Source organism: Aethalodelphis obliquidens, unplaced genomic scaffold, assembly GCF_003676395.1.
Source record: "Aethalodelphis obliquidens isolate GAN/ISIS:26980383/991018 unplaced genomic scaffold, ASM367639v1 scaffold9, whole genome shotgun sequence".
Lineage (NCBI taxonomy): Eukaryota > Metazoa > Chordata > Mammalia > Artiodactyla > Delphinidae > Aethalodelphis > Aethalodelphis obliquidens.
Genome location: NW_020837953.1, coordinates 29,942,823 through 29,970,558, shown reverse-complemented (window position 1 = coordinate 29,970,558; position 27,736 = coordinate 29,942,823). Strand labels below are relative to the sequence as shown.

The window sequence follows — 27,736 nt, the reverse complement described above, 5'->3', positions numbered from 1 at the left end:
TGTGTGTGTGTGTGTGTGTGTGTGTGTGTGTGTGTGTGTGTGTGTGTGTGTGTATATATATATATACACCATATCTTCTTTACCTATTCATCTGTCATTGGACACTTAGGTTGCTTCCATATCTTGGCTATTATAAATAGTGCTGCAAAGAACATTGAGGTGCATATCTCTTTTTGAACTAGTGTTTTCATTTTCTTTGGGTAAATATTCAGAAGTGGAATTGTTGGGTCATACGGTAGTTCTATTTTAAAGTTTTTGCAGAACCTCTGCACTGTTTTCTATAGTGACTACACCAATTTACATTCCTACCAACAGTGCAGGAGGCTTCCCTTTTCTCCACATCCTCACCAACATTTGTTATTTCTTGCCTTTTTGAGGATGGCCATCCTGATGGGTGTGAGATGATATCTCACTGTGGTTTTGATTTGCATTTCCCTGATGATTAGTGATGTTGAACATCTTTTCATGTGCCTGTTGGCCATCTGCATGTCTTCTTTGGAAAAATGCCTAAGTCTTTAAGGCATTTTGAGTTTATTTTTAAATATGGTATGAGAAAATGGTCTAGTTTCATTATTTTACTTGTAGTTGTCCAGTTTTCCCAGTACCACTTGTTGAAGAGACTGTCTTTTCCCCATTGTATATTCTTGCCTCTTTGTCATAGATTAATAAACCATATGTATGTAGGTTTATTTCTGGACTCTCTATTCTGTTCCATTGAGCTATATGTCTGCTTTTGTGCCAGTACCATACTGTTTTGATTACTGTAGCTTTGTAGTATAGTTTGAAGTCAGGGTGCTTGATACCTCCAGCTTTGTTCTTCTTTCTCAAATTGCTTTGGCTATTCAGGGTCTAAACTTTCTGATTAATTCTAATTTGTCTGTAGAATCATTCAGATTTCCTGAGTACAAAGGATCTGTGAATATTGACAGTTCTGTTTCTTATTTCTCGTTTCTTATCCTTTTTTTCCTTATCTTTCTGCATGGCACTGGCTGGAACCTCAAACGCAAGTGGTTATAGCAGAAATCATTGTCTTGTTTTCCTGGTTTTAAAAGAAATGCTTCTAACATTAAAACAGCGAGAATGAAGTTTGCCATAGGTTTTTGGAGGAAATGCCTTATCAGATTAACAAAATTCCTTTCAGTTTTTAGTTCACTAAGAGATTTTATTTTAAATGGGCATTAAACTTAGCAAATGCTTTTTTTTCTGGATTTACTATGATGCCATATTTTTTTCCTTTAGTTTGTTAGTGAGGTGAGTGACATTTTTAGATTTTCTAATGTTAAAATAACCTTCAATTCCTGGGGTAAATTCAACTTGGTCATCATGCATAATTTTTTTTAATGAATTATTGGATTCAGTATAATTATAATACTGTTCAAGATTCTAAAGTTGTATTCCTGAATGGGATTGGCCTATAATTTTTCTTTTTTTATACTGTCTTTGTCTGGTTTCTGGTATCAAGATTCTGTTTGTCTTATAAAATGCATTGAGGGCTTCCCTGGTGGTGCAGTGGTTGGGAGTCTGCCTGCCGATGCAGGGGACGTGGGTTTGTGCCCCGGTCCGGGAGGATCCCACATGCCGCGGGGTGGCTGGGCCCGTGGGTCGTGGCTGCTGGGCCTGCGCGTCTGGGGCCTGCGCGTCCGGAGCCTGTGCTCCGCAGCGGGAGAGGCCACAGCGGTGGGAGGCCCGCGTACCGAAAAAAAAAAAAAAAAAAGCATTGAGGGCTCTTCTCTTTTTTCCTTATCATGGGAGATTGGAGTAATTGACTCCTTGAAAGTTTGGTGGAATTCACCTGTGAAATAATCTTTTTTTTTTGTTTTCTTTATGGAAACATTTTAAACTTTTAATTCAATCTATTTAAAGGAGTAAAGGACTATTCAAACTTTCTGTTTTTTTTCAAGACACTTTTAGTGAGTTATAGTTGTCTAGGAATGTGTCCATTTCATTTATGTTTTCAAATTCATTGACATGCATTTATGCATCACGTTCTCTTTGTGACCTCCCTCATTAAATTTACACACACAGTAGTAGCTGTTATCAACCCTTCATCTTACAAATGAGGAAACAGAGACCCAGAGAGGAGAATCACTTGTCCAGATCAAGCAGAAGGTGGCAGAGTCAGGATTTAAATTCAGGTCTTTCTGAATTGCAAATTGCTGTTTCTGCTGTATCATGCTGGGACTAGAGGACCGGGTGGGATTTGGACCGGCAGAGATGGGAAGGAAAAGGCAAATGTGCGTGAAGAACAGCATGTGTGAATGCATGGAGGCGGGCACAGAGGACGACGTGGAGAGGTGTGCTTGGGCTGAAAACTCAAGTGGGTGCTGGGGGGAGTGGGAGGTGAAGGTGGTGTGGGCACATGCCTTGCTGCTGAGTCTTACGAAGAGATGCAGTGAGCCAGGAAACACGGGTTCTGCTCCCAAGGAACTCACTGACTAGTTGGGGAGATGAGATTGACCCAGGGAAGTCCACACTAGGCTAATTGCCAGGGGGTAGTGGGGACAGTGAGTGCTGCCATAGTCTTGAGAAGATACACCTTTGGGCAGGGGAGGTCAGGGTTTCGGCTGAGATGGGTGAGATTTGACTGATGGTGAGGAGGGCGGGGCCCCTGAAGGCAGGATGCAGGACACAGGGAAGGTGTGACGGCTGGGAAGCTCAAGGTGTATTCAGGAGACTGGAGCTCAGTCTCAAGGCTTCTCTCTCTCTCTTTATGCCCCATGCTGGTCTAGCCGCCACTTCCTTCTTTTCTTTCCAAACAGTGGAGGCCAGAGTTTTGTGGTTTAGAACAGAAAGCCACGTTGATTTTGATGTATCCTCAATATGGAAGTTTTAAATAGGGGCTTCCCATGCTGAGTAAATGTTGAGCTGGGATGTTCCCAAGATGTTGGAACGTGCCCCCTTCGACTCTGATCTTGCCTATGAAAACCCTCAAACCCTCTGGGCCCTGTCCATCCGGAGCTCTTGACCTGTGTGGGAACCAGTGGGTTCCGGCCAAATGGTTCGTCAAATAAGTGCCCCTTATTTGACACCACAAATGCCCCTTTATCAGGGAGAGGAAAACAGAGAAAGACAACAGGATCCCAGAGTCAGTTGGGCCTGGGTTGGAATCCTGATACTTCCACTTAAGGAGCAGGTAACTTAACCCTTCTGGGCCTCAGTTTCCTTGTTTAATAGGGGGGATAACAATAGCACCTACTTCATAGGGATATTCTAAGGATTGAATGACTTAAGAATCATGCTAGGCATATGAAAGCACTCGGTATGTTAGATATTGTTAGCTATTATTACAGACTGTGTTTCTTTAAAGTTATTTGCTAATTGCAGATAGTGAAGGAAAAATATAATATGCTGCTAGATTGTATAACCGGTGGCCTGTCTTCATCTGAGGGTGGATGGGAATCGGGGAAAGTGCCCATCTTTGAGGAAAGTCTGAGGATCTCCATTTTCCAATGAGGAAACTGAGGTCCAGAGAGGTCAAGCGGCTTGAGTCAGAATTCAAATTCAGGCTTCTCCAACTGCACACCCAGTGTTCTTTCCTCTGGGCCTCAGCCCTCGCCGCAAAACATCAACTGTCCAGTGGTTACTCCCCAAAATTGTCCGACAATCATAATGGAGCTGGAGAGAGCCTGGGAGAGCCCCTGAGTGGTGACCTTGAAGCTGATGGCTGGCTCTTACCTTCCTTCCTCTCTTCCTCCCTTTCAGGGGCTTCCAGCTGTGGGCAAGCTGGTTCTCGGGGTATGTGTGTGTATGGGAGAGGCAGGGTGGGGGGGGGCGGGGTGTGTGTGTGTGTGTGTGTGTGTGTGTGTGTGTGTGTGTGTGAGTGTGAGTGAAATCCCATGGTAATTCATGGGTGAGAAGAGCAAGGACCTGTCTTCTCTGGGCCCCAGGAAATGGAGGGTCTTCTTGGCAGCATCATTGTTCATCGTCCTTTGTCTTCGGGTGCTCTTATTTGTAGAACATCTTGTGTTGCTCTCGGGCTCAGCTGGAAGCCGCCCAGCTTTGCTTCTGGCTTCCTGTCTGGGCCCCAAGCAAGTGGGATTTTTTGCTTGTCTTCACCCATCGCAAGATGGTTCCATGCCTACTTGTGAGGCTGTATCAGGGCTTCCAAACCTTCAAGATCTCTGGGATGAGCTGTTGGATTCTGCAGCCGGAGAGCTCTGTATGGAGCCGTTGGCATGGTTTCCATGAAGAACACTTAGGACCCCTTCGTCTCTGAGTTCTTTGAGCCAGCAGAAATCTGTTTTTCTTGAAACCTTTGTGCTTGTCTTGTGTGTTTGTGGTAGATGGTCTTTAGGATTGTCAGGTCCTGGACCAAGATCCTACGGTGGAGAAGGACCAAGACAGAAAGGCCACCTCTTGTCAAACAGCTGCCCTGGCTTTCTGGGACTCCAGAGGTTCCTGCCTTTCCTGGAAGCTCCTGATCATGTCAACAGCGCCATCTGCAGGTGCCCATGTGCCAGGCACTGGGCTGGGTGCTTCATAAACATTATCTTATTGAATATTTACATCATCATCTTGGAGAGTAACAGTTTTAATCTTCATTTGTCATATGAAAAGGGAAATTTCTGGAGAGTAATTAACGTCCCCAAGGTCACATGCAGAGTTGGGGTTTGATCTGAGGCCTGTCTGACTTCAGAGTGTGTCTCTTAATCACCATATTACACTGTGTTCCCCTGAGGATGTTCCATGAAACAAGCTCTCCGTGGTGAAAGAGGAGGCGAAACGTTGCTATTTTCCTCCATCTCTTGGAGACTTAATATACACACTAACTTGTTGGAAGCCCTGAGAGGTTTAACAGGGAAAAAAATACCTACTTGTTTTTGTTTAAAACAATTTCACAGACTCCTTTAAAACGTAGAACCCCTCCTCATCCTCCTTCTCTTCTTTTTAATGGAATACCGTTGAGTCATCTGGCACAACCAGTATTTTCTGGAACACACCTGGACAACCACTACATTAGGCAAATCTCTCCTCTTTGGATCTCAGTTTCCCTATCTGAAAAACTAAGGGTTTGGCGCATTGGACCACGAATGTGTAACTGGCACATGACTTGCCCTCCAGCTGTAAGCAGCTAGAAATCTGGATAAAATACGTGAAACAGTTGTTTTCAGACATCGGGTACCAGGCACCTCATGACTGTGATTCCCGAGAGAAGAGAAACACACGAGGTGAGCCTTGCCTGGCATCACCTTTCTACTTGGAGGTAGTTTTCAAACCTCAGCACAGGAAGGGGAACCCAAGCTGGGCCTGCAGTCTCCCTGATTTGAAGAGGCAGAGATTGGACTTCGGGGAAGTGGAGCTGCACAGAGGAGGGTGGTGGTGGTGGTGTCCGTCCCGGTGCTGCATTCATTCTGTCTGTTAGTCATGACTAGGAATTAGAGGCCAGGCACCAGCCAGAGAAGGCTCCCCAAGGAGGGTCATTTTAGCTGAGACCTGAAGGATGAGTATGAGTTCACCAGGCATAAAGGGGGGAGTGTTTGAAGCAGAGGAAAAGCGTGTGTGAAGGCACAGGGCAGGGACAGGGCTGGCATCTAGGCCCCGCTGGACAGAGAACAGCGGTGAGACACGCGGAGAATAAGCCCTGCACCTCTCCCAGGCCAGGAGAAGGGAATGAGTGTTGGAAGGTGGGTGTGGCTGGGCAGGACTGTTTCCTCAATCCCAGGACCTGATCTAAGGACCAGGGTGGGATGTCCTTGGGGATGCTGACCAGGAGAGCCAGGAAGTGGGTGGTCTGGAGGGAGAGGATAGTTTCCTGGGGCACGTGGAGCACTGTGAACCTCTCCGCCTCTTCCCCACGGGCTGAGCCTACGCACAGGCTGACAATGGAAATGCTTACGCAGGAGAAACGCCTCTATTCAGGTGCTTCCCGTTAATCTGCAGAAGGGGTGGCAGCAGCAGCTAGTTTCGGGACTTGCTTGTCTTTGAATGGGGGTAATTGCTGGGAGTTGTCAATGTTCCAGATTGTTCCCTGGAAGAGGGGAAGGAAGGAGGGATGTCATGGGCTCTGCTGAGCGCTTCCCCCTGCAGGCAGCACGTGAAGTCACAGAGGGGTGGGCCCTGCAGGGGAGCCCAGGACGGTGAGGGGACCACGGGATCACAGCAGGCAGGGCCGAACCAGAAGGGCCCTGCGAGTTCATATGAACCAATCCCCTCAGTTTACAGATGGGAAAACTGAGATGCAGCAGGGAAGGGGCCACCCAGGGTCACACAGGGTGGGCCCAGCCAGCTGCTTGGCTCCAGCAAACAGCCCAGGCGTCCTCCATGCTGGCCGTGCTCCCTTCCCTCCCTCGGCCCCCTGAGTCCATCTGGGGTTCCCCAGGCTGGGGCCCGTGTGTATCAGAAACCCCTTTCCCTTCCTCTGACTACAGGAGACCAGCGCAGTGGTGGGGTCACCGAGGCCAGCAGCCTCCTGGGGGGCTCACCGCGGCGTCCGTGTGGCCGGAAGGGCTCCCCGTACCACACGGGGCAGCTGCATCCCGCGGTGCGTGTGGCCGACCTCTTGCAGCACATCAACCAGATGAAGACGGCCGAGGGCTACGGCTTCAAGCAGGAGTATGAGGTGCACGGCCCCAGTCCAGCCAGGACCCCTTGCCAGGGCCTTGCCTGGTTGCTCCTCCCTGTGGACCCTGGCAGCCCTCAGCCCAGCCCTGGATGGACCCATGCTCTGACAGTCCCCAAATTCAACCTAATGTTTTGACCTTGACCTTGATCCTAACCTCAGACTGACCTGGTTTCTAACTCTCATCCTAACCCTGACTTGAAAACTGATCTTGAATCTTATCTCAGTCTCTATCTGGACCCTGCCGGGATCCTTATTCTATTCCTGATATGAACCTGACCACCAACACTGACCCCGACCTCCAACCTAAATCCCAGTCTAACTTTGACCCTGACTCTCATCCTAAGCTCCGTTTGGCCTCTGACTTGAATCCCATCCTACCTCCATCTGGACTTCATTTGACCCTCACCTTTACCTTCTTCCCAGCTCAAACCTGGATTTGCCCTAAACCTGACCCTCATTCTAAAATGTCTCTGAACTCTAACCCTCTTTTCCCCTCTTTTCTCTCTTCCCCCTACACAGCTTGGTATTGAACTTAGTCCCTCACTTACAAAGGAATTTACAGTGACTTTATTTCAGGCCCCAAGTTTAACCCTGAACCTGGCCCTTGTCGTGGTCCCACTCCCATCCTCTTGAGGGGATAGGGCTCTTATGAGAGAGGGGATTCCCTCCCTCACTAACTACCACTTTCCCTTCTGGCAGAGCTTTTTTGAAGGCTGGGATGCTACAAAGAAGAAAGACAAGGTCAAGGGTGGCCGGCAGGAGCCCATGCCTGCCTGTGAGTCCTGGGGGAGGGCCTGGGGTCTGGGGCCGTGGGTGGGATGTAACAGGAAGCAGCAGAACAGAAGCGTGAGCCATTTAGTGAGGGCCTGTCTCATGCCAAGCTGTGTGCTGAGCGTCACACTTGTTATCTCACTTCGTCCTCTCAGTAACCCTGTGAAGTGGATGTGGTAGAACCCCCACTTTACAGATAAGGAAACTGAGGCTTGGGAGGTTAAGCCCCCTGCCCAAGGTCACACAGCTCATACACTTGTGTGAGCAGCACAGGACCTCAGGCCTTCTTGATGCTGCAGTGCAGACACTAACCACTGGCCGGCCCTGCCTCCAGCAGTACCAAGGGCCTGCTCGTTGGTCCTGAGCCTCTAGGTTCCCTGGCTGACCTGCCTGTGCCCCACCTCCGGCCTCCAGGAAGCTTCCCCCACTGCCTCAGCTCTGGGCTCCCCCGTTCAGCCCCTGCCCACCCCATGGCCACCTGCTCTGTGTTTCCAGATGATCGGCACCGAGTGAAGCTGCACCCGATGCTGGGAGACCCTGATGCCGACTACATTAATGCCAACTACATAGACGTGAGTGCCTCGCCCCGTCACCTCTGCTGACTGGCCCTGCCCGCTCCAGGCTCACGGTCCAGGCAGGGCGGGACCTGTCAGGGAACAAACGGGGGTTCGTGTGGCTGGGTTCTGAGTGCCCCCACCTCCTGCAGTCAGTGCCACGGAGCTCAGCCGAGGGGAGGAGAGGGTGGGCGGCAGCTGTCAGGAGGGCTTCCTGCAGGCCAGAGTTGGCCTGAGAGACGGGGGATGGGGATGGTGGAGGGGAGTGTCAGTGAGGCAGCATGGAGGGAAGAGGGCAGACAGCTAGGCCTAGATATGAGGAAGGATCCCCTCTTGGTGAGGGGCCAAGAGCCTGGGGGTGGGATTCTGGTGATACACAGCGAGGCTGAAGGCAGACAGGGGCTGCGCTGAAGGCCACGAATGGCAAGGTGAGGAATTTGGCCTTTTCCCTAGGGGCACCAGGGAGTCATTAAAAGTGTTTACCCATGATCAGAGCGGTACTGTAAGAATAATAACTCAGGTTTATTGACCATGTACTGTGTGCCAAGCACTGTGCTAAGCACTTTATACCAAATAATTAACTTCATATAATCCCTGCAACCACCCTATGCAGTAGTTAGCATTGTGTGGCCTCACTTAACAGGTGAGGAAACTGGGGCTCAGAGAGGTGAAGCTACTTTTCCCAGGTCACACAGCTAGGGAGTGGTAAAGAAGGGATTCATATCTCAGCCTGTCAGGGTCTCCAAAGCCTTTGCTGCTAACCATGAGACTGTCCTGCCAGCCACAGCAGCAACTGCTCGGGCTGGACCAGAGGGAGGGGCCAGAGACAGGGCAGGCAGCCAGGGGGCCTGAGCTTGAGTGTGAAGGAGAGGTGATGAGTCTGCTCCCCAAGTGTGGATGAGGGTGAGACAGGACAGGCCCAGGAGTCGGACCCTGATCGGACTCCCTGACCTGCAGCGAGCCAAGTTTGGTAGAGAGTCATTTATTCACTTGTCAGCTATGTTTTGAGCACCTACTGTGTGCCAGGCATTGTGCTGGGCACAATGGGATACAGCAGTGAGCAAGCAGACACAGTCCCTGCTTCCCGTGAACATATAGATTCGAGCTGGGGGGACACATAAGCGTGCAAGTAAAGTAAATTCAGACTGGATGGAAAAGCACAGGCCAGAAAAGAGGAATGACTTCCTCAGCGTCACACAGCAAGGTGGTGGTAGTGCCAGGGTTAGCTGTGGCCGGCTGCATGGAAGCAGAGGGCTTGTGCTGGCCCTGGGTGGCTGGAGAGGGAAGGGAAGGGTGGCCCAGGTAGGAGCAGCATGACCGGCTGGAGGTGGAGGAGGCAGGTATCTGGGAGCGGGGGAGTCAGGGACTCTGGAGGTGACCTTTCCTTTCCTTTGTCTTCATTCCCTCCTGGTGGCCAGATGCGCTACCCCATATTTCCCAGAATTCCTTGCCTTCTCCCCCACCTCCCATCCTCTCCCCTGGCTGGGCTGTGGGGCCGGGCCTGGCCTCGCCTCTCAGACTTGGGCAGTTTTGGTGACAGGGGCCTTGCCTCGGTCTCCTCAAGGTCCTCCTCGGCTTCACCTTGGGCCCCGGCAGGGACCTGCCCCTCCCCCTCTCTTGCCCAGCCCTCGCATCTCTGCTCTGCCGCCCCTGCTGGCATCACCCATTCTGGCCACTCCTGTGCTCCGTCCACCTCCATCTGCCTCTGGCCTAATATCTGTCTCTTTTGCTTTGTACTGTTCCCTCACTGGAATCATTAAGATTCGGATAAACCGTGAAGTAAGTATCTCTCTCCCCATCTCCTCCTCCTCCTGTCTGTCCGACTGGCTATGTCTCAGACTCTCTCACAGTCTCTGGCTGTCTCTCTCTCTGTCTCTGTCCTCCTTCCCCTCCACCCGTGCACCCAACACCAACCGTCCACTTCAGGGACCGCCCAGGGCTGAAGATTCGACACGATCCCTGTTTAAACCATTCCCTTCATCTCCTCTGCCCTGAGATGGGCCAGCAGTGTTGGGGTGCCTCCAGGTGCCTCCCCAGGCTCTGTTCTTCACCGGCTATCACCTCTGTCACCCTTGTCCCGGGCTCCCCATGGCTGATGAATCCTCACTAGCCGCACCTTTTGCAGGCCTGGGAGGGGTGCGATGGGAGGAGCTGCCCTGGGTACCGCATTTCCGCTGCTTGGAGGTCAGGGCCTTCCAGGAAGCAAGGATGGCCCTGGGCAGTCCCCTTAATACTAGTTTCCCTGGTGTTCAAATCCCTTTGTGATCAGTTTGCTTGAAACTCAACCCTCGCTACTTTGCCCTCAATGTAGCCCTAATTTGAATGTTTTATCTTGGGGGAGCAGTATGGGTATTTTATTTCCAAAAATTGTGCTGTGTTTGGGCCTTTTAAGAATTAAAAAAACCCCAATTCATCTAGCAATCCTCTGATTTGTCTTTTAATACATATTATTTTCATAATAGTTGATGCCCGACGGGATTGTTTTCTTTTTTGGGTACTTCGTCTGTTTTATCTCCTTTTTTCTTTTACAAATATATTTCTTGCTTTTTTTATGATTGCAAAAATACAATTCATCATTAGACTTTCAGACAGCATGGAGATACCTAATATATAAAGTGTAAGGTCCCGGCTGTCGCACCTGCTGGAGATGACAGTTGTCCCAGATGTGCTTCTAGACACCCTCTGCCTGGTTTTGAGTTTGTTTAAACAGTTCATTTGTAAAGTTCCTAAACTTAAGTGGAATATTAGGCCCACAGAAGGCAGTGGACGTACTCAGCCCTAGCGCCCCCCCTTAGGAGGTGATGAATATAGGGCGTTGTATCAATACTTTACATCTCGATCTCCACAAAACACACTACTCATTTAGTTATTGTCAGACTGTTATGAAATGCGCCGAGGAGACTTGGCTTAATTAATCTTCAAATTTCCATTAACAAGAGTGTCATTGGCTGAGCACCTGCTCTGTGCCAGGCACATCATGTCGTCCTTACCACACTCTGCAAGGTTGGGACCTGCATTTGGCAGACGAGAAAATGGAGGCTTAGAAATGTTGAGTGGCTGACTCATGGCCCCACGGCTCTGGATCAGCTCAAACCCATCCTGAGCCCTCCACCCTCACACGAGACCCTGGATCTCTCCCTTCGGGGGCATCGGGGTGCCCTGGGGTCTTGCCCACCGTCCAAGTCGTCAGTCTCCCAGCTCCACCCACTCAGAGACGCCAGGGAAGGGTGGGTGTCTGCCACTCAGAGGCTCCAGGGAGGGGTGGGAGCAGGCCCCTAGGACATGCTGATGGCCCGGAGTGTGAAGACCTCTGCTCGCTAATCCTGGTCTCTAAAGTGGGTGTGCTCAAGGTGTCTCCTTATCTTCCTTTAACATCTGATCATTTAAAACTTTCCATTTCACTGTCCTCTGTGTGATATAATTGTGTAATACATGTATGCAATTCAAAAGTTAATATGCAGGTATTGAAGGCCATCTGTCTAAAACCTTGTTCAGTTGTTTGCTGTATACTGACTAGCAATTGGGCGCTGGCAGTGTGCTGGGCACTGGAGGGCCAGAGATGGATGAATCAGAAGAGACCCTGGCTCTCTCACGTGAGATTCTCAGGCAGACCGGTTTTAGGTGGAGTAGCTTGTTCCCAGCTTGACTAAGGCTGGGGGTGGAGGGCAGCACAGAGGCAGCACCCCTCTGACCCCAGATGCCCAGCAGCTCCCCTGAGGACTTGAAGCACAGGCAGTGGCTGGGGAGATGGCAGGAGGGAATTAGGCTAGACCCAGAGAGGTTCCAGTAGTGAGGGCTGAATGACTCTGGGAGGCTTTTCGTTATTGGTAACGTTGACTGTGTTTTGGTCATTTTCATGGGAACGTGTAGGTACACAACACGTGCATGTCTTGCTATTATCCTCATATTCCGGAGGAGAACAGAGGCTTAGAGAGCCTGGCTACTCACAGTGTGTTTTGAAGTCCAGCCTTGGCACCACCTGGGATCTGCTTGGAAATGCACAATCCTGGGCCCTGCCCCAGACCTTCTGAATCTGAATCTGCCTTTTAACAAGATCTCCAGGAGATTCGTGTGCACAGTAAAGGCTGAGAAGAGCCCACTTAGTGCCTGGAATCACACAGCTGCTTCTTGGTAGAGTTGCAACAGAGACCCAGGTCAACTTGACCCAAGACTCAGATTCTTAACCCCTGTTGTAAACCACTGTCTGCCCAGGAATTCTTGACACCATTTAGATCTCCAGGAATTCTTGACATTCACACCATTTAGATCTTCAGGGGTACTCGTTGGCCTTTAAAGCAGTAGTAATAGTAATGGCTGTTATTGATTAAGTACTGGCTTAGTGCTTGCCATGGTGCCAAGCCCTTGGCGTATGTAACTTTATTTACTCCTCACAAGAGTCCAAGGAAGTAAATGCTATAAATATTCCCATTTTATTTATTTATTTTTTGCGGTACGCGGGCCTCTCACTGTTGTGGCCTCTCCCGTTGCGGAGCACAGGCTCCGGACGCGCAGGCTCAGCGGCCATGGCTCACGGGCCCAGCCGCTCCGCGGCATGTGGGATCTTCCCGGACCAGGGCACGAATCCGTGTCCCCTGCATCGGCAGGTGGACTCCCAACCGCTGCGCCACTAGGGAAGCCCAATATTCCCATTTTATAGATGTGAAAATACAGGCATAGAGAAGTAAAGGGATTCGCCCAAGGGCACATACTTAGCAAGAGCTATGCAGAGCAGGGATTTGAACTCTGGCAGTCTGACTCCAGGGCCCCTTGGGCCTGGGAAGCCCACGGGGCCAGAGGATTTGCTGGGAGCTGTATTGAAGGGTGTGAACTAGAGGCAAGTGGCCGAGCTTGGTTGTTCTCTTGCACCGGCCTTGCAGTACTTCTTACCTATCCCGTGTTGCCTACATTGATTCCCTGGGTGTCTCCTGTGGGCAGGACCTCATGGGTGGCTAAGGCCCCAGGGTGGGGATGGAGTCTGGCTGGTTCCACTTCTCTGCCTGAGGGCTCTGGGGATGGAGGACGAAGTAGCTCTTGGCCTCTCTTTTGTGGGAGCTAATGTAGGTAAAGTGCTTAGCACAGTATGTGACCATAATAGGACCTCAAAAATGTATTATTATTTTAATAAAGAATTATTTTAATTATTTGTTATTGTTTTTATTATTGATTTCAAAGATTTTAAAACACATTTTATCTGAAGTCCATGAGCAGCTCCTGTGCTCATTTGCTCCTAACCTGAAGCCTTCATCTGGCCGCCCAAGCTCTGGGTGACTGGGGTAGTCGGGAGGGGCATTGCCCATTCTGGTTGCCCTGAGGGGGCCTGGGATAGCTGACGAGACCCAGCCTAGGATCTGGGGTTGCTTAGGGTCTCTGGGGCTTTAGGAACAGGGCAGGGTCACCCCGCAATTTATTTGTCTTCAAACAGCAGCCGGGTTGTAAGCAGACTGCGGATAATTATCCCCAATTTATGAATGGGGAGACCCTCTAGGCCCATAAAGGAGTTGTGTCCTCCCTAGGGTCACATAGCAAAGATGGGTTTAAACCTAAGACACTGGTGTCTGAGCTGTACTTCCTTCCTTACTTGGGGACTGGGAGGACAGGGTCACCCTGGTCAGGAGGGTGGGGCAGTTCCCTGTGGGGTGTGTGCAGCTTCTGGGAGAGGAGGGCAGAGGGGGCCTGAGCAAGTGAGGGGCTGCTCCCTGGGATCTTACCACACCCTCTTCTCCTGTTCCAGGGTTACCACAGGTCAAACCACTTCATAGCCACTCAAGGTACCTGGCACCCCCCCCCATGTGCCCCTCAGTGTGCCTGCCTTCCTGCCTTCCCTGCTTATCTGCCTGCCTCCCATCTGTCTCTCTGTCTGTCTGAGCCCCACTCTCTGACTGGGTGTCTGGAATCTGGCCATCCGTCTCTGCCCCCTCTTTGTGTTTTTGTTTCCCTGATGGGCACCATCCGTTTGTAGCTCCTGGTCCAGCTGTCTGTCTGCATGCAAAAGGGCCACACTCGGTCCTCACAGGTGTGGGTTGTGCCTCTTGGTCTGGGGGCCGCCTGGGTCCCTCTGGCTGCGTCTTCCCGCCCAGCTGTCCATCTGTCCATCCCGCCTGGAGACTTGTGCCGTGGCCCTCTAGCTCTGCTTCTTGGGTTGCGCCCGGGATGAGGGGTATCTCCAGGCAGGCCCTCCCTGATAATGCCCACCCCCAGGGCCCAACAGGCATGAGTTGGCAATTGGTGGGGTGTGTGTGGGGTGAGCACGAAGCCCCCATTTGGGGCTCAGGAGTCTCCTGGCCTGGGGTGGTGGTGCGGGGTGGCCGTGTGCTGGGCCTGGGTGGAGACCTGGCCTCAGGGACAAGCATCCTCTGTGCCCCCAGGGCCGAAGCCCGAGATGGTCTACGACTTCTGGCGCATGGTGTGGCAGGAGCACTGTTCCAGCATCGTCATGATCACCAAGCTGGTGGAGGTGGGCAGGGTAAGTGGGGCCGTGGGGGACGGGTATGGTGGGCCAGGGGGCAGTGAAGAGCCCGCTGAACCTGCCCCGTGGGGACTCCAGGTGAAGTGCTCGCGGTACTGGCCAGAGGACTCGGATATGTACGGGGACATCAAGATCACGCTGGTGAAGACGGAGATCCTAGCGGAGTATGTTGTGCGCAGCTTTGCCCTGGAGCGGGTGAGTCTCCTGTCGTCATGGGGCCCTTCCCAGGCTGCCTGCGAGGTGGGGCAGAGCCCACCTCCCCCAGCCCAGGAGTGGAGGGTGGGAAGGGCCCCGCTGCCTGCCCAGCAAGGCAGCTACTCGGTAACTGCTGAGAGCACCGCGGACGGGTGGAAAGGTGGCCGTCTTTGCTGGCGACTCTGAGAGGAAGCCGAGGTGATGAGGATGATGCGGGTCGCAGCCCAGGTGCCGGTCCTGGTCTGTGCTAGGCTCTGTGCTAAGCCCGTTGCACATATTGTTTCAGCCCTGGAAAGCTCTGTGGGATTAGGCCTTTGCCCTTTGACCCATTTTATAGTTAAGGAAAGTGAGGCTCAGAGTGGTTACATCACTCATGAGAAGCCACAGGGTCAGGCATGACCAGATTGTCCTAATCATGGTCCCACTTGATCGTCTGTAAAATCCTCAGAAGAAAGATAGTTTTCCCCCTTTGAACTAAGACCTGGAGAGTCAAAATGATCTCCTAGGGCTGTTGTGTAATCCAGGCGGTAGAGGGGGGGTGACTACTAACGCAGGGTTGGCATCAGGAAGATCCCAGCCCAACTCCTGCATAACATCTGTCTCGTCTAACTTCGGGCAAGTGGTTTCTCCTCTTCAGAGCCTTAGTTTTCTCACCTGTGCAGTGAATCATTAATACCCACCTCTTGAGTGTCATTGGGGTGAACTGAGTTCTTGCAGTGAGATGCTCACCCCAGTGCCCGGCACACAGCAAGTGTCTGATAGACGCCAGCAGGGACTCTGACTGTTACTACTCTTGTCTCCCCAGAGAGGCTACTCTGCTCGCCACGAGGTCCGCCAGTTCCACTTCACGGCGTGGCCGGAGCACGGCGTCCCCTACCACGCCACGGGGCTGCTGGCTTTCATCCGGCGCGTGAAGGCCTCCACACCTCCTGATGCTGGGCCCATTGTCATCCACTGCAGGTGGGGTGCCGGGAAGCCCAGGGAGAAGAGGGGCGGGGAATGGGGCTGTTGGAGGTCCCTAAACGAGACTGGACTTGGGTCCTTCCTGCTCAGAGACAGAGGACAGGGGAGAATGACCACCAGGGGCCCTTTGCCCTTTGAGCTTTGGCTCTGGAGTTGGCACCCTTGTGTGCTCCCCAAGACCTGGGGAGGCCCTTCTCTCAGATGCCGAGGGGGCGCTGGAGACATGGAGGGGGTGAGGGGCTGGCGAGGCACCAGGCAGGACTGAGATCCATTTGCTTCCTTTGAGCAAGTGTGTCCCTGGAGCCCCCTTCTGGTCTGTATCCCCGTCTTCCCTTCCAGAGCAATCACTGTCCTGACTTCTAAACCACAGATTCATTTTGCATGCTCTTGAACTTTGTGTAAATGGAACCATGCATCAGGTGCACTTCGGAATCTGACTTTCCCTTAACCGTATGTTTATAAGGTTCATCCATGTTGTATCCTGTTCCACTGGGTGAATAAACCCCAATGTGTTTATCCACTCTGCCATGGATAGGCATTTCCGGCTTTGAGCTATCATGAATAGTGCTACTAAGGACATTCTATTACATGTCTTTTGGCCGACACACACACACCTTCCAGGGAGGTATGTACGTAGGAGTGGAATTGCTCTGTGCGAATGTTCAGCCTTACTAGGTACTACAAACAGTTTTCCAGAGTCGTTGCACTAATTCAAGCCCCCAGCAGCGGTGTACGGGAGACCCGGTGGCCGTGTGTCTCTGTGGCTGACACTTTGCTGCTGCCATTTTCAAGCGTGAGATCTTGGTGTCATCTTTGTCCTCCCCCCTCCTCTCAACTCTGCTCAACCTGGTGCTGAATGTGAGGATCCCAGAATTGGGCCCGACCCAGCCCAGCTCTCAAGGAGCTCCCAGTTGGTGAGGGAGACAGCCACCTAAACAGTGACCACGGAGCAGGAAGGAAGGTGTTGATAAAAGTCCACCCAGATTGCTCTGGGAGCTCAAAAGCATGACATCTGCTGGAGGATCCACTGAGTATGTGAGTGGGTTTGAGTGCGTAGGGCTTTGAAGGATGTGCAGGAGATTTGGGGACATCCAGGAGACCAGAACATTCCTGGATTAATGTTCTCTGAGCAGCACCTTTGTTCCTCTCCCCCAGTCACAGCTGCTAAGTTGGGCTGGTTTCACATCTGCATTCTCCCTACCCTTTCATTCCTCTCCTTCCCCAAGGCCCAGCCCCCACTCTGTCCTCTATCACATTTCACCGGAACTCTTCCAAGCAGCCTTGTGTCTGGCTCCTCCTGTATCCCCCATCCCCTGTGTGGTGTAGATATGGCCAGGGGCCCCAGGCACCCTCTTCTCTTCTTCTGCTTGGGGCTTCCTCCCCAAGGTCCTGACCTGGCCTGGGCCGCTCTCTCCCCAGCGCGGGCACTGGCCGCACAGGTTGCTACATCGTTCTGGATGTGATGCTGGACATGGCGGAGTGTGAGGGGGTCGTGGACATTTACAACTGCGTGAAGACCCTCTGCTCCCGGCGCGTCAACATGATCCAGACTGAGGTGGGGTTGCAGCCCTCTCCCCGCTTCCCCTCCAGCAGGAGTGTCCCTCGTTCAGGAGCTTGAAGCCGGTGGAGTGTGTCAGAAGGGTGTCCTAGGATGTCCCCTTGTTCTTTCCCATCCCTGAACTTGGTCGGCCAGCCTCTTAGGGTCTTCCCAAACTCAGCTCCACTGTGTTCAGTTGGGTGAGGTCAGACGGCACTGCGCCAAGGTCATAGGTTCTACAGTCAAGGCATAATGCTTACTGGGTTTGTCTCCTCACTAGACGTGTGACCCTGGGCTGTCCCCTCACCTTCAGAGCTTCTCATAGGGTTATTATGGGGATGAAATATGAGATAAGTGAGCAAACATCCCTGAAGGTTGTTTCAGGTACAGTGGGTCCAACCTGTAGTAACAGGTGGTTGGACTCCACCTCAGAGCAACCCAGCCTCAAACATGAGCTTGCCTCCCCCCTCAACCTTAAAATCTCTACCTTCTGCTCCTCTCCTGGTTCCTCATATTCTTGTCTCCTGCTCCAGGAGCAGTACATCTTTATCCATGATGCAATCCTGGAGGCCTGCCTGTGTGGGGAGACCACCATCCCTGTCAGCGAATTCAAGGCCACCTATAAGGAGATGATCCGCATTGACCCTCAGAGTAATTCCTCCCAGCTGCGGGAGGAGTTCCAGGTGGGGCACGAGTGTATGTGTATAGGTGTGGTTTATGAGTATGTGAGTGTGTGTGTGTGTAGTATTGGGAGGTCCTCAGTGCTGTAGGAGTCACCGAGGGCCAAGCAGGATGCACAGAGCTGGGTTACTAGGAAGGACTTAGAGACAGTGGAGGAGGTGGTGCATCTAAGAAATTAAGAGCCCAGGCTTTGGAGTCAGATAAACCTGGGTTCAAATCCTGCCTTACCTAGTTAAGAGCTGTGAATAACCTTGAACGAATCACTTGACCTCTCTAAACCACAGTTCTCTTACCCAGAAAAGAAAGATAGTTAATATTGTCCTTGCAGTCCTTGTAGTCATTAGGATTCTTCTGGTTGCAGGTGATAAAAGTCCAGCTCAGTGGCTCTTGTAACTGAAAAGTCTGAGGGTGGTGCAGCTTTAGTTATGGCTGGATCCAGGGGTTCAAGTGATGATGCCAGGATTTAGTCTGTGTCCATTTTTGGTTCTGCTTTCTTCTGTTTTTGGCTTCATTCTCAGACCCACACTCTGGCCCCTCACGGTGTCAGGCTTATGTTATCTTTGCCGTCAGAAGACTCTGGAAGAGGGCAGTTCATGCTCCCAACGGCCCCAATAAAAGTCCCAACCAGACTCTCATGTGCCCATTTCTGAGCTGATCACTGGGACCAGAGAGATGGAGCACACAGATCGGCCTAGGCCTGGTTCTCGGGGCAGGGCCAGTCTCACCATGTCACGTGACTGAGGTGGGAGAAGGCTGGTTCGCCAGAGAAGTTTGAGCATGGTCACTGGGTACAGAGAGACCCCAGATGTCCCTTCTACTCCAAGGTTCCCGTGAGGGTTTGGTGGTACATGCCGGGGGCCTGGCGCTCTAGGACGGGCATAGAGTGATGTCACAGGAAATGTTCTCTGTGATTCCTGGAGAAGGATGTTGAGCCCTGAGGACCATGAGAGACTGGGTTCCCTGGTAGGGAGCCCCAAGAATAAGAGAAGAAATGGAGACCCGGCGAATCAGGATGCATGAGGCATGAAGGCGGGAGGGTAGGGGAGGTGACCCAGAGTCCCTGGCTTGCTATTGTGCCAGGTGTCCCTTGACAGGGCCATGATGGAGGAAGGTGACCACCTGTGTCAGTCCCTGGAGTCTGCTTTGTGGAAGATATGGGGTTTCCGGGCTTAGCTCCTTGCAAGCACCTGGTAATGACCCTCATGGCGCCATCTGTGTATTGAAAGCTGTGCCTGTGCCAGGCTTGATATTATCTCACTTATCCTCCCAGCAGCCCCGTGAGGTTGGCATATTATTATCCCATTTTACAGTTGAGGGAAAATGAGGCTGAGAGATACAGTAGCTTGTCTAAAGTTACATAGGTGCTGAGCAGGCAGACTCCAGTCCCCAGAGCTCTGTCCAGGCCCTGGCATCCTGGACACAGGGAGCCTGTGTCCTTCCCTCTCTCCCTTCCCTCTGGACCTCAGTTTCTCCATCCATTAAATGGGCCTAATAACCCAGCCCCATCTCCTTCATGGGGCTGGGAGGAGGCCCCACAAACACAGGAGTCACCTCCCTTTCCTCTCCCCACTCCTTGTAGACGCTGAACTCGGTCACGCCGCCGCTGGATGTGGAGGAGTGCAGCATCGCCCTGCTGCCCCGGAACCGGGACAAGAACCGCAGCATGGACGTCCTGCCGCCTGACCGCTGCCTGCCCTTCCTCATCTCCACCGATGGTGACCCCAACAACTACATCAATGCAGCCCTGACAGATGTGAGGGCACGGGGGTGCCCACGGGGGTGGGGTGGGCTCTGGGACTCTCCCACCCAGCAGCATCTGGGAAGGTCCAGGAGCCGGGGGGACAGAGCTGAGGGCTCTGATTAGGGGGACCCTCTGCCTTTCTTGGGACCAGGCCCATTGTGTGGTCCTCCTTCCCCCAAGGATCTTCCATTCAGGGCACTTAAGCCAGTGCCCCCTTCAGGTATTACCCCTGGCCTGAATAGAAGTCTGGGTGGTGGAGTTCAGACAGGGCTGTCTCCAGGGTCAGGCCCAGCAGAGCCTGGGGTAGGATGAGTGATTCGAGGGCTTTGACTGGGGAGGCTGGGAGGGTTTGGGGTTGGGGCTTGAGATTTGATATCTGGAGCCAGGGGAGCTTGTCTTGGGGTGGTCGAGCTAGAGCCTGCCCAGGACCTGGCCTGGAGTAGTGACTTGTTCCCTGGCCCAGCCTGGTATTGGTCTGAGGGCTCAGGAGCTGTTTAGGAGCCCCTTCCCTTGCTCCCAGCTCAGGGGGCTCCACCGCCTTTACTGGGCATTGCAAGCAGACCAGGGGCTTTAGGGTCCAGTGAATAACTCCCAGGTGCTGCTACCTGAGGGGGATGAGTCTGGGAGTGTCCCCTCACTCCTTCCCCAACTGGACCCAGTTGAGAGAGAGGTGTAGGGGCTAGACAGGTGGAGGAAAAATGTTACCGTTTTAAGAAAGCCAGTGACACTGGAGAATGTGACTTCAGCGATGTGGCTAAGTGGACTGGCTGCTCCTTCACCCCTCAGGCAGGCAGACCGGTCCTCCCGGCCACAGCTGTCCAGCCACAGCCCCACTCATGCCCCCTACATCAGGGATAGGCCTTTCCTGTGGGAGGGTGCAGCAGCAGTTGAATGCACACCTTCTGAGGACAGGACGGGCTGGCCTGGAAAAAGCAGGGAAGGGGCCAAGCTCAGTGCGCTCCGTCCTCATCCCAAACTTGCCCATGGGAGGAGTGCATGAAGGTGGGCCGAGGCCAGGTGTGTCACCACTGGACGTACCTCCACGTGGAAATGAGAGCTGAGGGGAGGGAGGTTCCCCTACAGCAGGGACGAGGGAGATGGGCCTTTCTTGGCCCAGTTCCTGGCCAGGGCCCCTTGGCACGCAGGTGCAGGGGACAGTGGGGTTTCTCTAAGGAGGGAAAGCTCCCACACTTGCTTCCCAGGGGCTTCCTGGAGCGAGCTGAAGGCAAGTGGGGGAGTGGCCCCAGCCACTGCAGGGAGTGAAGGGAGAGGGGGCCAGGGCCCTGGAGAGGAGGCAGAGGGTGCTGGCGAGCTTTGGATGGGGACGTAGGAATCTGTGGCCTCCCTCTCAGCTTGCTCTTTGGCCTCAGCGTGCCCATCTGCACATGGGGGGATGGAAAGGAGGCTCTCTGAGGTCCTGAGAGTCTCTGAGCTGGAGAGGGTCACACTGGCTCCCTGGCCTTGGATGGGAATGGGCGAGTAAGGTGGCGAAGCTTCCCTGGGGCCATGATATCTCACGCACTTGATCCCAGCCACGCAAAGCCTTTTGCCTCGTGAACCATGAGTCCCAGGAGCCAGGAGGCCCTGATGCTTGGGTTGAGTGAGCTAATCTTGGGGCCAGCTGGGGTCTGTTGCGGGTGGTTAACTCTGCAGGGAGCTCCACTGGGTGCCCAGGCCTGAGGTTTGGAGCCTGGCTGGGCCTGGCCTTCAGGAGCTGGCAGTCAGGGAGCCTTCAGTGAGCCCTGGGGAGGGGGTCGGAAGAGAAGAGCATCAGGAGAGGAAGGGGGACATGGCACAGGTGGGTCAAGGCAGGGCACCAGGAGGAGACTTGGGGCTGGGGCACTGAAAGGGGGGAAGGCTGGTGCCAGCCCACCTGGAGGGGCCAGGTTGGGAGCAGGGAACAGAGTCAGTACCGGTCACTGGTCTGGGGTCCTGGGTTGGGGTGTCAGACCTTTGATCCGTGGAGTTGGAAGGGACCTAGCTATTTATTTTTTCAAAAATATTTATTGAACCCCTACAAAGTTCTGGGCACAGACCACACCCTGGAATCTCTGCCCTCCTGAACCTTGTATTTGGGGAATGGGTTGAGACAGTCAACAAACAAATATGCAATGGAATGTCAGTCGCTGGTAATTTCTACAAAAAACAACCAGGCAGAAGAAGTATTTAATGTGGGTCTTGGGGTATGTGTGTGGCAATTTTTAATGAGTTCGTAAGGAGGGCCACTTTGAAGAGGTGAAGTTAAGCAAAGACCAGAAAGAAGTGAGGGAGAGAGCCATGTATACACTTGGGAAATTTGTTCCTGGCAACAGGAATAGCAGGTGCAAAGGCACTGAGGCAGGGAGCAAGCTTGGCCAGCCTCTGCCTACCATGCCCAAGCTCCCATTGCCACCCATTGGGAACCTTTTGCCCTTTAGCTCCTGGGGGCCATGGGCTTGGGCATTAGAGGTCTGGGGGCTCACCCCATCAACTGAGGCCTCAGTTGCTGGCCAGCCTCCAAATTGGGCCCTTGGAGGCAGCCTGGTCCTTTGGGGGCAGAGCTGTGGTGGGCAGGGCAGGAGGACAGTCTGTTGCAGAGGCTTGGCAATGTCGGGGCACTGAGTTCTGGTTTCCCTGCAGAGCTACACGCGGAGCGCAGCCTTCATCGTGACCCTGCACCCGCTGCAGAGCACCACGCCTGACTTCTGGCGGCTGGTCTACGACTACGGGTGCACCTCCATCGTCATGCTCAACCAGCTGCACCAGTCCAACTCTGCCTGGGTGAGGGCCCTGCTGGCCGGGCAGGCTGGCTACCTGCAGCCTAGGACCTCAGTGTATTCAAGGGCACATCTCAAAAGTCAGTGGTTGGAACCCAGCTCTGCCACCTACTTGCTGAGTAGGGACCTTAGATGTGTCCTACTTCCTCCCAGAGCCTCAGTTTCCTTGTCTGTAAAACGAGGCTCAGACTAGAGAAAAATAGCTGTTCTTTACGGAGCATCTGATGTATGCCAGGGACTCTGCTTATGGGCTTCAGGTGAGAAAATTAAGACCCAGAGAGGTGAAGTGACTTCTCCAAGGTCACATAGCTGGGCAGTGGCAGAGCTGTGCCCCCTACCCTGGGCTGCCTCCTCCCAGAGCCTCTGCTTTTTCAGTCACTCAGCGAAACTGCTCATGATGGGGGCCTTTGAGGCAGAGTAAAATTCCAGCCTCCTTACCTTCCGACTGTTTGATCTAGGGTAAGTTGATCTACCTCTCTGAGCCTCAGCTTCCTTCTCTGTGAAATGGGGGCTATCACAGCACCTGTTCTCTCAGGGGTTATTGTCAGGACCATGTGAGATGTATGCTTAGCACTGTGTCATGCCCGGCACATAGCAGGTGCTCGGTACATGGCAGGGATGAAGATGATGAGGGTGACAGTCGCTTCTGAGGTTGGTCCAGACACTGGTCAGTGAATTCAGCCTAGGGGCAGCTACCCTCATTTCCTTTCAGGGCTCCCAAAGCTGGAACTCCTGGGAGGTACAGACGCCCAGCCTTCCACCCTGCATGACCATCTTCTCTAGATCTCTGGGCCCCCGCTCTCCCCAGGTCCCCATCCCAGGAGGCCCAGGAAGATTTGCTGTAAAATGAGCATGACAGCCTCTTAATGGCTGCCTGGGGAAGATGGTTAACTGGGTTCTTTGCAAGTCAGGCGCTTGGTATAAATGACCTAGAACTGCAGGGTAATGGGCTCCAGCACCTGGACAGGGAATCCCATGTGGCAAGGACCTGCCCTTGCTCAGATGGAGGCGAGGGACCCATAGGGAGTCTCACACAGATGTCATTCACTGGTCACCCATTTGCTCATTCATTCAACCACCTTTCCTCATGGGCCACTCCCTGTCAGCCTGGTGGGGAGACAGAAGAACACACGGCCCCTCCCAGATCTCATGGTCCAGGGGTAAGCAGGTACAAAAACTGATCATGACAGCAGAGGGAATGGGCTATCATGGACCTGGCACAGGGACACACAAGAGCCTGGGGGGATGATTGATCAGGGAGGGCTTCCTGGAGGAGGTAATATCTGAGCTGAGATGTGTAGGAAGGGTAGAGTTAACTAGGTGAAGAGGTGGGAGATGAGTGATCCATGGAGAGGGAGCAGCATGTGTGAAGGCCTGAATGCAAGGAGTTGCCAGGCCCCAGGCAAAGGAGGAAGGTAGTGTCCTCTCTTCGTGATCAGAGAGGGAGGCACATGGAGCATGGTGTTGTCTGGGAGGAGCCTAGGGACCATTTCACAGATGGAGAAACTGGGGCCCAGAGAAAGGAAGAGCCTTGCTAGAAGGCTGCTAGAAGCTGGGGCCTTGGACCAGCTGCCCAGAGGACCCGTGTATGTACGTGTGTGTGGGCTGCTTCTCCTGTGTCCCTCCACTGTCTTGAGTCTGTGGCCTGGAGGGGGTACATTTAGGACCCTGACTGCAGGAGTCGGGGTGCTGAGCTGTGTTGCAGCACAGGGACACCTCACGTCTGTGAGATGATGCTGGGGGGCCGAGGCAGCGAGAGAGAGGGCCGCGGGGCAGGGGTGCTGGCGTGGGTGGGGGTGATCTGAGGCCTGTCTCTGGAAGAAGGCAACTTCGTGTAGATGTGTGTGCTGGCGAGTGTGTTGGGTGTAGCTGTCTCGTGGCACGGCAGTGAGAGTCCGTGTACCACTATAAAGGGTTTGCCTCGGCTAACCTGAGTGTGTCAGTACAAACGCACTGGGGCGGGCATGCACTGCGGTCTGATGGGTGAGCGGTGGGATGTGGGGGGAACTGAAGGTGAGTCTGGAGTGAATGGTGGGCCCCGGGCAAGCGTGCAAGTCTGGGGGTGGGCGTGGGCAGCAGCTGCCCAGCCAGCTCAGCTCAGCTCCGCTCTGCCCCCTCTGCCCACGCTCCCAGCCATGCCTGCAGTACTGGCCTGAGCCTGGCCGGCAGCAGTATGGCCTCATGGAGGTGGAGTTCGTGTCAGGCGCAGCGGACGAGGACTTGGTGACCCGCGTTTTCCGGGTGCAGAACATCTCTCGGGTGAGTGATCTGGGAGCTCCAGGATGAGAACCTGGGTGGGGGCTGAGTGGCTTTGAATGACCCTCTTGAGGTCCCCAGGGGGCCGTGCAACCCTTGGCACTCATGTCCCCTGGCTGATTGCCCGCACCCCCAGCTGCAGGAGGGGCACCTGCTGGTGCGACACTTCCAGTTCCTGCGCTGGTCTGCGTACCGGGACACGCCGGACTCCAAGAAGGCCTTCCTGCGCCTGTTGGCCGAGCTGGACAAGTGGCAGGCAGAGAGCGGGGACGGGCGCACCATCGTACACTGCCTGTGAGTGCCGGCCCTCCCTTGGCTGGGAGGAGGGGTCAGGGCCCCACAGGACCGGGGCAGAGGCCAGTGTGCGAGAGGGCCTCAGGGCTGTGGCACCCAAACCCTGAGCTCCCAGACAGCGCGGCCTGGACTCTGCCCAGCCAGGCGAGGCTGGCCCTGCCGTCCATGGAGGAGCCCAGTCACTTTCCAGGGTGTGGACTCAATCCTGAACACCCGCCCAGTACCCTCTGTGTGATGTTTGACTTTGCCAATTTAATTAGAGAGAGTCTTGTCAGAATAGTTAGTTTAGCCCATGATACGGTAACATACTTTCCAAATCAACGGAATTCTGGTCTTTGTTCATGTCTGTCTGTCTGTAGCTTTTTTCATTCATTCATTCACATGCCTCATTCACAGATTCGTTTATTCACTCACATCTGGGTGCAGTCACTTCTTTGCCTCCCACGTTTTCATGCTTTCAGCACTTACCCTTCCCTGTGTCAGGCTGGGCACATGGGCGGCAGGGGCAGGGAGCTGAGTCAGGCAGGGCGTGACCCTCGAGGGCTTTTGGTTCTAGTGGGAGAGACCCCTTGAGAAAGGGACAGAGGGCCTAGTCCGTCCCCCATCTCCCAAGAGGAACCCCACACCCCAGGTCACAGGGAACAGTGGAGGGAGAGGGCTGGGGACTGGGGGAATGGGAGGGTCTCCGTGTGAGAGGCCATGGGTCTGACTGGGAGTGTATCTGTGTTACTAGGGGTGGTTGGTGTGCCCAGTGTTTGTTTTCTCTCCAGCTCTCTGGTTTTTTGCTTGCTGCCTTGCAGTCCTCTTCTGTCGCTGGCTTTGTCTCAGTGTCTTTCTCTTGGAGTGTGTCTGGCCTCCTTTCTCTCGAATCTGCTCTGTTTCTCTTGGAAGCTCTGCCTTCCTAGATACCTTCCACTTGGGATGCTAGTCTGTTATCCCCTTAACCTTCTCTTCCTGCTGCTGCCTCTGGGCTCCCTGACTCCTCCCATCTGGGTTCCCTGCCCCGCCCCTCCCTTGTGGATTCCCTGGCCCTGCCCTGCCCTTCACCCTTGAGTTTGCCCTACCCACCAAGCCCAGCCCCAAATCTTTCGTGTCTCTCCTTTAGAAATGGGGGCGGCCGCAGCGGCACCTTCTGCGCCTGCGCCACGGTCCTGGAGATGATCCGCTGCCACAACCTGGTAGACGTTTTCTTTGCTGCCAAAATGCTTAGAAACTACAAACCCAATATGGTGGAGACCCTGGTGAGGCGCCATGTACCCCTTGTCCAGCCACTTCCAACTTCCCGGTCCACTCCCGGCCAGGCCCCTCAGCGCCCCTCTCCCTTATCTGGCCCCCACAGTTGGGCCTTGGGTTCTAGTCCTCTGGTGCCAAAATGTTACCCCCATTTCTCCCCTTCTCCCCATCGATGGGGCAGGGCTCATGCTTGCCCCTTTGCCCCTGTACTAGGGTACTAGGGAGGGACCAGGCTGGTGATTCCTTCTCTCCCTCTCCCAGGATCAGTACCACTTCTGCTATGATGTGGCCCTGGAGTACCTGGAGGGACTGGAGTCAAGATAGCAGGGGCCCCTGGCCTGGGGCACCCACTGCGCACTCAGGGCCAGGCCCACCATCCCGGACTGACATGGAAGACCTGCACCCCCAACTCTGCTCAGCTGTAGCCCTCACAGGGAAATTACTGGAGTGGGCGCTGGGCCATCCTGGTGCCCCCTTCCACTGTGGGCAGGGTCTTTCAGCACCTCCGTGGGTACGCTGCGGGCCAAGGAGGAGCTTAGCAAGACTGCAGCCCAGCCCACCTCCGCGGGGTCCTGCAGGCCTTCTGAGAGGCCTGGCGCTGCCCGGCAGAGTGACGGGCTCAGAACTGCCGGCTCTGGGAGACCCAGGCTCAGGCCCCTGGATTGCATCCCAGCCCTAGGCAGAGATGAGTGAAGCCCTGTAGAGCAAGTGCTGGGCCAGGGTTTCCACCCAGCTTGGCTGGACATGCGTAGAGAGTGCACTGGGGCTTGGCCTCTAGCATCCCATCTGGCCCAGCCCCTGAGGGTCCTGGGGAGACTGGACTCTGCCCTGATTTGCCAGTGGGCACTTCAGACTTGTCCTCCCAGGGGGAACGTCAGCTCCCTCCTCCACCCGCTGCCTCCCTGCAGCCCCGGGGATATTTTGCTCATGACCCCTACCCACCCTCCATTTCTGCTTCCCTGAATGTGCTCTGAGCTTCCCCGAACCGGGATCTGCCCATCCCTACCCTGTCCCGTGTGGGGTCCCTTGCCTGCTTGACCCAATGTCTGCAGAATGAAGTCACCTCAGCCCCCACTGCCTATAACTTTCAGGCCTCACTGGCTGGGTCGTGGGTCAGTGACAATCTGCAAGGCTGAATGACAGCCCCTGGGGTTGAGGTCCCTGTGGCTTCTGGTCAGGCTGGCCACTGGGATGCTATTAAATCAGGGGTGCTCAGCACCTCTAGAGTTTGGAGAAAGAAGGTATATTTTGGGGTGGAGGATCTATGCTTTTGTTGTTTATTTTATTTTTTGATGGGGGGGTGGGAAGGTCTCTTTAATATGGGGCAAGCCACACCCCCATTCCGTGCCTCAATTTCCCCATCTGTAAACTGTAGATATGACTACTGACCTACCTCGCAGGGGGCTGTGGGGAGGCATAAGCTGATGTTTGTAAAGCGCTTTGTAAATAAACGTGCTCTCTGAATGCCACAGAGCAGCCTTATGTGTGTCTGGCCAGCCTGACTGGGGCCTGCTCACCTGCCCCCAGCCTCCCAGTGCGGCGGGAGGGCCCTGGTCTGGCCTCGAATTGTCCATCCATAAAATAGGGGGAGGGGCATGGACCAGAGCATCGTTCAGGGGCCTTCCACTTGCAGAGCTGGTTCCAAGGGACCTTGGCTGTTGCTGTCTCCACTCAAGCCTCTGGAGCACTTACTCAGACAGGGGGCTTTATCCTGAGACCTCCGAGGG

The 27,736-nt window shown here is 53.9% G+C and overlaps 1 protein-coding gene across 2 annotated transcripts in view; it reads left to right on the top strand.

Moving 5' to 3' along the window:
* Positions 1-27,480, top strand: part of PTPRU (protein tyrosine phosphatase receptor type U) — an 83,940-nt gene extending 56,460 nt beyond the window's left edge. The window contains exons 16-30 of one of the 2 annotated variants that reach the window (XM_027109391.1): positions 6,369-6,559; positions 7,262-7,337; positions 7,829-7,905; positions 13,619-13,655; positions 14,253-14,350; positions 14,432-14,548; positions 15,354-15,508; positions 16,931-17,066; positions 17,582-17,731; positions 19,309-19,482; positions 22,090-22,230; positions 24,360-24,485; positions 24,619-24,776; positions 25,882-26,017; positions 26,271-27,478. In XM_027109391.1, the coding sequence (XP_026965192.1) occupies positions 6,369-6,559; positions 7,262-7,337; positions 7,829-7,905; positions 13,619-13,655; positions 14,253-14,350; positions 14,432-14,548; positions 15,354-15,508; positions 16,931-17,066; positions 17,582-17,731; positions 19,309-19,482; positions 22,090-22,230; positions 24,360-24,485; positions 24,619-24,776; positions 25,882-26,017; positions 26,271-26,333 (1,835 nt within the window). In that variant the 3' untranslated portion in view covers positions 26,334-27,478. Of the gene's footprint in view, positions 1-6,368; positions 6,560-7,261; positions 7,338-7,828; positions 7,906-13,618; positions 13,656-14,252; positions 14,351-14,431; positions 14,549-15,353; positions 15,509-16,930; positions 17,067-17,581; positions 17,732-19,308; positions 19,483-22,089; positions 22,231-24,359; positions 24,486-24,618; positions 24,777-25,881; positions 26,018-26,270 lie in introns of both variants that reach the window. The other variant, XM_027109392.1, reaches the window with a different exon arrangement.
* The last annotated feature ends 256 nt before the right edge of the window (positions 27,481-27,736 follow it).